This window comes from Vigna unguiculata, chromosome 5, assembly GCF_037176805.1.
Source record: "Vigna unguiculata cultivar grain cowpea cultivar isolate G323 ecotype 2 chromosome 5, ASM3717680v1, whole genome shotgun sequence".
Lineage (NCBI taxonomy): Eukaryota > Viridiplantae > Streptophyta > Magnoliopsida > Fabales > Fabaceae > Vigna > Vigna unguiculata.
In genome coordinates this window covers 11460143-11470791 of record NC_140796.1, presented here as the reverse complement: position 1 = coordinate 11470791, position 10649 = coordinate 11460143, and the positions used below count along the sequence as shown (strand labels likewise).

Sequence of the window (10649 nt, the reverse complement as noted above, 5' to 3'; positions counted from 1 at the left end):
TTTTTCAAGATTTTAATTGTATCTTAACCTTAATTTTTTTTATAATAAATAAGTCACACAATTACTAACTACTCAACTACGATAGTTATTACCAAATTTAAATAAAATTATAATTATTAATTTAAAATATAATATTTTTTATTATATTTAAAATAAAATATATAAAAAACTTATTACCAACTATCTAATATAGAGCCGTCACAACTAGGATCAAAATTTATGGTGAAACATGCTTGCACTTTTCCTTTTGGTAAAACACATGATATCACTTTAAGGTTTATTTTTTAATTTTATTTTTAAAAGTAATATATTATTGGGCCAATGAGTGAGAAGTGAAGCCCAATGGTGACATTTTAATTAGCCTTTTGGTGTTTTCAAGCGATGCACCCCTAATATTTATTCAGCACTTCCAAAGATTCATGCTCTTTCATTTATGCTCTTGAAAGATTAAATAAATAAAAAAAATTAATTAGATAGATGTAATAATTAAATAATTATGAAGTGGTAGAGGTAGTTGACTGCCGTAATTAATTGACAATAGTGTTTATATATGTTTTCGTGCACCCCTCTTCTTTCACTTTCACTTTCATTGCAAAACATTGCAAAAGAAAAACTTTTTGTTGCTGGCTGATGCGTGAAGCTAAGATAACATAACATGTTTCTCTTTTATTTTTCCACTTTTTTCACTTCCGTAGATGCTTCCTGGTAGATAGACTAAGTGATTTTTTTATTTAGTTTTATTTTGTAATTTTGTTAGGGTCTGAGTAATAACTTATGTTAGATTATAAGTGGTTAAAGTTATCTAAGATAGATGATCTCCCTCTAACTTTCATGAAATCACAAGTAAAAATAAAATTATTCAAACAATATAATTAATTAGAATTATCCAAAATTATAAATAATAATAATTATAATTTTTCAAAATAATAATTAATTATAATTATAATTATTCAAAATCATAATTTATTATTATTATTATTATTCAAAATTATAATTAATTATAAATAAAATTAATCAATATTTTAATTATTTAAATTTAATTTAATTTGTATTAAAATTAACTTAAAATAAATTTTTGTTCAAAATTATAATTATTTAAAATTATATTTACTCAACAATAGAATTAATTAAAATTAAAATTATTCAAAATAGTAAATAATTAAAATTTTAATTATTCTAAATTATAATTAATTAAAATTATAATTAATTAAATTTAAAATTAATTTAAATTATAATTAATTAATATTAAAACTTATTTACATTAAAATTAAGTACAAAAAAATTACAAAAAGTCGACTTCCGGATGGAAGTCACACCTCTTACGGAAATCATGCCTCTTACGGAAGTCACTAAATCACTCATCTCTTCTTACGGAAGTCACTTCCACTTACGGAAGTCACTTCCACTTACGGAAGTCATTTTCAACTACGGAAGTCAACAACTACAATCACAGAACTACGGAAGTTAGTTTTAATTATGGAAGTCGACTTCCAGTATTGATGGCTTACGAAAGTTGACTTTCGTAAGTGTCAATCACGGAACTCACACTTACGGAAGTCACCACAACTACGAAAGTCAGTTTTAATTATGGAAGTCGACTTCCGGTATTGATGGCTTACAGAAATCGACTTCCGTAAGTGTCATTTTCATGCTATTCATGGTGATCTACGGAAGTCCACTTTCGAAACTTGATTTTGTCTACGGAAGTCCACTTCCGTCATTTTATGGCTTACGAAAGTTGACTTCCGGAATTAAATCACTTGCGGAAGTCGACTTCCGATTTGTGATTTATGTTTCACTCAAGATCTATCCTTCGATCAACACAAAAAATGTTTATACGCATGGCAAACATGGCAGCAACAACACAAAAAATGAAAAACTACAAAAGGATATGATTACTTGTTAATGTAAAGGAATGGCGAAGGGAAGAGGGAGAACAGAGCAAAAAATAAAGAGGAGGGAAGAGTGTGTCTTGAGGGGCGACCTTAGAGATCTTAGAGAGTAAGGCAGAGGATTGAGGGGTGAGGTGAGGACGACGACTAGGTATAGGTTAAAAGAGAGTGAGAAGTAGTTTTCATTAAATAAGAGAAAGAAATAAAAGAAGTGATTGATTTAAAATTTAAAATGGTGAAAGAGCAATTCTGGATTTTAAGAAAAATTTGGAGATGCAGAAGAAATATTGGGGGTGCAGGGAGAAAATCCCTTTCAAGCAGCTTCAATGCTTCACTCATATACACAGTCTGTTATTTGATTTGTTTATCTGTTACATAATACAAATGTTTTAAGGACCCATTTGGATCATTTTCTAACACCTTTTTAGTTATTAACAAATATGGTTCCACAAATTTCTAACACTAAACTTTTATTTGACTTAAATATTAATTTAGTCCTATTTTTATTGATTTTTTAAACTCAATCTTAACTTTTTTAATCAAGTCTAAGTTTTTTTAATTTGTTTAATTTAGTTCTTTTTCATAACATCATTTAAATAATTAATAACACAATGTAGAAAATGGTCGGTTTGCCTCATGTGGTCCGATTTGAATGTAATTGAAGTATATATAGTGTATAATAAAAAGTTTATGATTGTTGAAGAATTTGTACATGTTCTATTTGATGAATCTAGATCAAAGTTGCAAGATCACTAGATAATCGATGCAAATGAAGATGATATTATTCCAGAAAAGTAAGTTGAAACAAAAAATGAATAAATTGAAAAGAAAATTCAATCAACTGAAATTCCTATTCACAACAACTTACCAAAAGATTGGACTACTTTCAAAGGATTGCCAAAGGACAACATCATTTGTGACATTGATAAGGGAGTATCTACTAGACGCAAGCTTAATAACTTTTGTAAACATGTTGCATTTATATCACATATTAAATCCAAAAATGTGAATGATGCATTCAATGATAGTAATTAGATTATTGTCATGCAAGATGAACTTAATCAATTTACTAGAAATGATGTATGAAATCTAGTTCCTAACAATAATGATGTGAATGTAATTGGTAGAAAATGAGTGTTTAGAAACAAAATGGATGAAGATGGTAACATAGTTAGGAAATAAAACTAGACTAGTAGCTAAAGGTTATAATCACAATCCTCATTCACACCTCTAAATAGGATGTCTCAATGGCGGAGCTTTTTGGAGGCAGGGGTGGCCATGGCCCCCCAATTTTTTTTAATTTTTTTATATATATTATATATATTAGGTATTTTTTTAATTTTTTTAAATTATATTAATATATATTAAAAATTAGTAAAAGTTAAATTAGGGATTTTTTTATTTATCTTATAAAACATAATATTTAATGTTAATAAATAATAAATCATAAAATCAAATTTAATGAAGAATAAAAATATTTCTTAAGATATTTTTTATTTTCTTTCTCACTGTTTTGAGTTTTCCACAAATTATACTCATCTCACATAGTCACATGTTTTCTTTTTGTTTCGAACAAAAAAGTTAGATACAAACTCATTATTTTTGTTTTTATTTCTTATTTGTTCTCTTCCATTCGTGAAGAAAAAAAGTATCTCTCTTGTCTCACATAATATTTATTTTTTATAAATATGGGAGAAAAATAGTGTACTATGTATTTTTTTTCAGAACGGACTTTTTATTGGGACTTGATTATCATATATTTTTCTTTCAGTAACCCTTGATTTTTTATTAAATTATGATAAATTATTTTTTAATTTTAAACTTAAAGAAAAAATAGGTATATTAATGAAGAATAAAAGAATATATTTATTTCTTAAAAGTGATAAAAAGAGAGTTATAAGTGACGATGAAAACATGACAAATTCAACTTATTTATGTATTCCGAAGCATGACACAAATGATCATATTGTTCAATTAGATGAACCTTTTTTAAGGTAACGAAAATTACAGGTGAGAAATTTAATATTAATTATTTGGAATGAATTATTGATGAATTAAAAAATGTGAAGGAATGAAGGACAATCCTTTATATATGAGTAATTTATTTTGTAGTTATAGTTGTACTAAATTATGTATTCATTTTTATTGTGTTAGTAAGATAATTAAATATATAAATTTTGAGTATATTATTTTGGCTTCCCAAAATTATTGGTCAAGATCGCTACTAGGAGGTCTAATGGTTTCCAAAAGGTACACCACTTCTCGATTCTAATTAACTCTTCTACTCTTAAGTTCTATTTTCTTTTTCTCTTATTCTTCTTTTCTCAGTCTCGTTATATTACTCTTTAAAGAATACTTTTTGCTAGATTTTGAGATTCTCAAAAAAGTCGGGAGGTTCTTATTAGTTATATTATGGAGAGCTCGTACAACACACCTCGAATAAGCCCTTAAGAGTAATAAATATGTATGTCTTAGAAAAGATTATTTTGTTCATGATTTATAGTTTTTACAACAATATCTTCATTTATTTTCTTTTTAATATTTTAAACGTACATGACAAGACATACTAATCCGAATAAGAAAATAAATAAAAATATCATTTGACAATAAAATGAAATATGATTACTAACACTGTGTTCACTTGGGGAAGAGTAATTGGGAGAGAGTGAGTGGATGAGTTTGAGTTGATTTAAGAGTGAAATTTGTGTTGTTCTTTTTAAGGGATTTAGAAGTGATGGTGAGTAAATTTAGAAGTAATTTTTGTGAAAATTTATGAAAGATTTGATTAATGTGATAGATTAAAAAATATGTTTTAGTAGAAGTAATAATGAAATTACCATTTTGCCCTTAATTTAATTAGTATTGTAAATTGATCTTTGTGTGAATAAGCCACCTGCAAGTATATATGAATATTAGGTCAGCCACCAGCCTTTGAACTCGTGCAAGACCACCTCTTGAATTCCCTCCATTGCCATCTTCGACCACCTCATGCACAAAAAAAAAAAATCAAACATTAACAAACCAAGCAACCACAGCAGAACGAAGATCGGATCTGCACAACAGGATCGAATCTAAAAACATGTATCTGATTTACCACACCCCCTATCCGATCCACCACACCCCGTATCCGATCCAGCCACAAAGGATCGAATCCAACAACACCGTATCCAATCCACTAGAAATGGGATCGAATCCCTCACAAATGGGGATCGAATTTGTCGTTGCTTTCAGTTGGGATTCTCATGGTTGCAGCGTCATTGTGGTTGCAGCGGAGAGGTGGTAAATGGGGCATACACTAGATGGGTTCCTCACTATCCCACACCATGCAAGGCACGTGAGAGAGACAAGAGGGGTAAATCTATAATACCATAACTCAATCCTACCAAATCATCGCATAATGCCCGAGATTACTAATTTCATAGATTCCTGTCATCATCGCTATGTCATCTACACATATACTCTTAAACGAACAACACACCAACTCTAATTTTCATCTTCGCAAATATAGTCTCCTTAAAGCGAACACAACATAAAAGAAGACAAGTTTAAGAGTAAAAGGAGTTTTAATTACCAATTACGCAATATGTATAACTTAAAACGCAAATATTATTTGACTTTTATATTTTATTTTATTGAGAGAAACATTTTTGCATTCAGTAATTTCAATTTTACTCATATTCTAAGATGAATAAAGTAAAGATATTATAATATCTTTGTTTTATTATAATAAATAGTTAAAGAATCACATTACTGAAAAAGTGCTGTGAAACTCTTACAGAGCAGAGGAAAGAAAAAGATATAAAACGAGCTTTAACAAAAAGGAAAATAGTTAACTTTCATAGTCTATTTTATAATAATTAAAAAAAAAGGTACACATAAAACTATGAACACGAACACAAAGAACGTCTAAGAAATCAACTGAAAACATTTACTCAACCAACCAACCAAAAAGAAAAAAAAAACAGCATTAACTTCATAATTTTCACATTGCCAACCTTATTAGTTGTTTCTTCCTTGGAAAACTTTAGGCATTTCCAAGTGAGGAGATAAACTTAAAGAACTTATAAGAGATTAATATTAAAGTATTTTGATGCGATATGATAGGCGTTTTAAATTTAAAATCTAGATTTTCAAGTTTTAAATTTAAAATACACAACAATAAGGACAAAATCAAGTTTTTTAATCTTTTAAAATTGAAGAAGCAAATTTATCATTTACCCTTTAAATAATATACACTTTATTAAAACCCTTAAATAACTATTTACTGTGAAGAAGTGAAGCATTAAAATAAGAAATATGTTTGAGAGAAGAGGAATATTAATATTGAGTTAGTCATAAACAACAATATCACATATTTTATTTATGAAATAAATAACGGTTTTCAATAAAAATATTAGTTAGAAACAATATAATTTTTTGAAAACATAAAAGTTAGTGGTGGCGTTGGTGGCACGACCGTGATTTGATGATGGCTTTATGGCAGCCTTCCGTTTAACACGTCCTATGCTATGAATGTAATTGAAGGCAACTCACAAGGCTTTCTTGAATTCCCCAACTAGGTTGCTGGTTTTAAGAATGTTCCACATCTTCCATTCATACTACCTCATTTCATGGGTAACTCCTCCCCACCTCACACACCCACTATTTTCTTGTGGTTAAGATATGTGCCTCTTAGATATCACAAAATAAATATAATATTAAAAAATTTAACAAAAAGTGGTCCAATTTCGTTACTCCTTTTAATTAATATTATTATTAGTGGGCCTGATGGGGCCCAAAGTTCACTATTACACTACGATGGGACACCTCGATAACAAGCCCTGGAGGAGTTGTTATGTCGAGGGTAGTGTTGTGAACCCCTCCAACCGTCTCATGTGTTACTACCAAAAAATTTTATTTAGGCATTTACTACTTAGCACTTCATTCAATACTCGTGAGTTGCTATATTTAAAATATTATCTAGCAATAAGTGCAATTTTTCGACATGGTCCACACCACCTCACACGTGTCGAATGATCGATGGGGATGTATCTACGACCAAGAAACACTTTAAAGAGTGTATCGAAATTATACATTTTTTTAAAAAAAACGTTACGAGAATTACGTTAAAAATGATTCTTTATCTTGTAATAATATTTTAATAATAAACTTCCCTGCAAATCTATCTGTTCGGATAAGTGTCACTTGATACGAGTGTTCTGAACACTGCAAAAGCTGTGCCTTTGTTGAATCATAAAATATTAAAACAATGACTTCTTTTTGGGTCTCCGAAGGACTTTGTTTTTTGGACGTGTGAATCAACCGAAAACCATTTAATAGAAAACGAGTATAAATTTAGCATGATATACTATAGAAGCAATGTCACCGAATGTTACAAGTGAACTGAGAAATCACCCCGTACAAAATGACAATGAAGTAACAATACAATATAAATATGTAATATACATTTGAATAAACATTGTAGTATTTGTTCAGAAATTACATTGAATCTGGAAGATAGAACAAGAGAGCCTATGACGAATGCACAACAGAAAATGTCTATTTGCATGGAAAGGAAGTTCTGCAGCTACCTTTATAAACCCAACAAGGCCTCAAATTGTAGAAAGTGTTGTTTCTCTAAGCAAGTGTTTTCCATGATTTTAGAGAAGGGTTTCGTGTTTTTGTTCTCTTTTTTCTCTTAATCTCTCTTGTTTGCTCCCCCTACTCAGCTTCCAATTGTAAATGAAACTGCCTGAAGAAACCCTACGATGATGGCACGTTGAAGTGGAAAAGCCATGATATGACAAACGCAAAAACCATACAAGCAAGCAAGAAATTGAGGAAGCGATGGCCATGCCAAAATCTTCGAGGTTCTGTAGAAGGAGCAGGTGTGGACGATGTGGCTGTTGCTGTAGTACCATTGTTACCATCGATAACATGCTCTGTCGAATCCTCGTTTGCTCCATAAACATTCCGAGCAATAGAGTGACAAATTTCACAGGTCCTGTTAAAGTTTAAGCAAACAGAAATAATTTCAAAAACAAAAATCTTAAGATTCAAGAGAAACCTGTTCAGGTGAATTGCTAATATTGCAGTAGAGCATCCAGATTTTCTAACGAAGATTAGTACAAAACAGTAGAAAGACTTCACATCAATAACATAGTTACAGACACCTCCGGGAAATCATGCCAGCTCTTAATAGAGATAATGCTACAAGCAATGTTCAATTGCAATCACATACATCAAAAAGCAACATTAAAGTCTGGTCACTTCAAAACTGGATGCTTCAAATAAATAAGCAGACTTGCCAATACGAAAGATCATGCTGTTTATATGCCAAATATGAAAATATCATATACACAAGAAGTATTGTTGAAGGGTGATTGTGTTTTCTAACTCTAGTAATAAATGAAATTTCATTTAAATTTAACAAAGATAATCATCAACCAACCTTACTGTTCATACTAAGTTGTCACAGCAGAAGAGTTAACCAATCAGAGTAATGAATGATTTCATAGTTTTCCAGCCCAACTTAAATCTCTATATACAAATGTCCAATTGCCTTTATATAAGTTCAAACATATCTTTGACAAACCATGTCACATTTTTAAAGGATCAAAACTAAGGTAAAGAATGTATCATAAATATTTGCCACCAATCAAAGCATCAATACATCAATTAGTTAAAGAAGATTCCAAAATTGAAAAGATTTAAATTCTGTCGCATTATTGGATTTTAATTTAGCCATGAAGTAATGCATTTGGATGGATTTGCGTCTGAATCAATCATAACAATAGATCCTTCTCAATAAATGGCCCCTATAAGTTGCTTTTAAATTCACAATGAAGCATGGACGGTCACCAGTCCATCAACAAAACATGCCCTACCATGTTATCATAAAAGCACAAATAACTTGTTTCCTTACTCTAACTTATAATTTAGGGACTTCCATTAAAGTTAAGAACAAGCACCCTGCCACTGAATAAACATAAAAGTTTTAACTGTTCCATCTTCTGCAAGTGATTCTGCTGAACCAGAAAATGAACTATGAAATTATTTACCCCAACAACTGCAACAAGGGACCTGGACATTTGTACCAATATTCAGTAGCTTGTGGTGCTCACAATTCACAACTATTAGGCAATCTAAAAGTTGACATCATACATCATACATGAACAGATTATATGGGACCAGTAACTTGCAGATTAAAATATTCTAGGTGGCACTTCTGCAAGCAAGTAGCATCTACCAAGATATTTGAATCCAAGAACAGGAGTCAGAAGGGGTCAAATCTCCACTTTGAAAGAGATAAAAAGAATAACAAAGAAGAGTAATAGATTCCTGAATTTCAGAAAAAAGGCACAAAGCAGCAAAGAATCCCACTGTGCTTAGGTAGGCAAGACAGCGAATCAGTTGGACTGGTTGATGCTTTACGCCTTTCTTTTTCCATAATCTTCATTAAATAATCTAATCTTCTATAACTTTCCCCTTTCTCGGACGAATAATTGAGCCTTCCCTCACCCTGCAATTCAATTCTTTACACCTTCTAAAATATGTTTCCAAATACTTCTCCCACCATCTTCCTCAGCCTTACACTCATTACTGAATTAAATAATTTCACAGCACAAATTCCACCTTATACACTACAATTACTTTCCCACTCAATCAAACCCTTCAAGCAAACAAAAACCTGTGACTGATACTCTAAAGCTTTCAAACAGCACCAATACATAACATAAGTTGGCAAGTTTCAGTTATCAATGTCATCAACCAACAAAAGGATATTTAAAATTTCTAACAAAAAAAAAACTAAGATTTAGCATAAAAATCAAATCCATGTAACAAAAATAGTAGGGAAAGTAGAGGGTTTCAGTTTCACACTCACCTATTACCCTTAATCTTGAACCAGGCCTCAGCACAGTGCTTGTGAGCAGCAGCCAAATCATCCTTACAGGAACAACCCAATTCTATGGGGGCACCAGACTCATGGCTATCACTCACCAAACCCATGTGACAAATCCTACAATCCTTCTCCACTTTAGCCAAATGCACCTTGATCTCAGGAACTCCATTTCTAGTTTCCAACTCCACAGAGCACTCAGAAACAGAAGAAGCTCTCCCAGAATGAGTAACACCCCCAGCCTCAGGGTCAGAAACGCAAGCAAAGCTGTAATCATCATATGAACCACCATTTGTTGAGTAGAAACGAGAGTAGCAAGAACCATCATCAGCATCAGAGAAGCACAAGCTCCCTTCAACGCTCACATCACTTCCGACAAGCGAACGGCAATGGTTTCCTTGCTCCAAATCAACATTGGACATCTGCAAGGTGGCCATTTTTTGACCGACAAGAGACCAAAACAAAGAAACAGCACAACAACAACAATAATGTTTTCTCAGAGCTTGAGACAGAAAACATGAAATGCCTCAAATTTTGGAAAGTTGGGAGTACACATATAAAAGAAGGATATAAGATAAAAAAAAAAAAAAATGGAACTTGGGGTTAAAGAATTGTGAAACAGGATTAGGTGAGCATTTTCTTTAACCCCATCAATGCAAAGTTCCAACAAAAGTTTCAAGTTTTGGAAGGGGGTGAGGAAATTTGCATTTTTTTTACTGTGAATGGAGAGAGAAAGGGTGTGAATGATGGGACGAAGAGTACTGATGCGGTGGAAGAAGGCAGAGACAGTGACCCTGCCAACAACAACACAAACAAAGGTGCTGTGGGAGTACAGAAAAACTCCCACGAGATTGCATAGATAAAGGAGTGTGTGACAT

The 10649-nt window shown here is 31.4% G+C and overlaps 1 protein-coding gene across 1 annotated transcript; it reads right to left on the bottom strand.

The window, feature by feature from the left end:
- Positions 1-7203: 7203 nt before the first annotated feature.
- Positions 7204-10438, bottom strand: LOC114183234 (uncharacterized). The gene is made up of 2 exons (XM_028070169.2): positions 9757-10438; positions 7204-7875 (listed from the first exon to the last, which is right to left on the bottom strand). The coding sequence occupies exons 1-2, from the start codon at positions 10206-10208 to the stop codon at positions 7635-7637; spliced, it is 693 nt and encodes a 230-aa protein (XP_027925970.1). The 5' UTR covers positions 10209-10438; the 3' UTR covers positions 7204-7634.
- Positions 10439-10649: the final 211 nt, after the last annotated feature.

What these genes read in the sequence shown, in the direction of transcription:
- LOC114183234 (XM_028070169.2), bottom strand. Translation starts at nt 10,208, where the DNA reads ATGGCCACCTTGCAGATGTCCAATGTTGATTTGGAGCAAGGAAACCAT. An exon ending in TTCAAGATTAAGGGTAATAG is followed by an intron (nt 7,876 to 9,756) that starts GTGAGTGTGAAA and finishes AAACTTTAACAG; the next exon opens with GACCTGTGAAATTTGTCACT.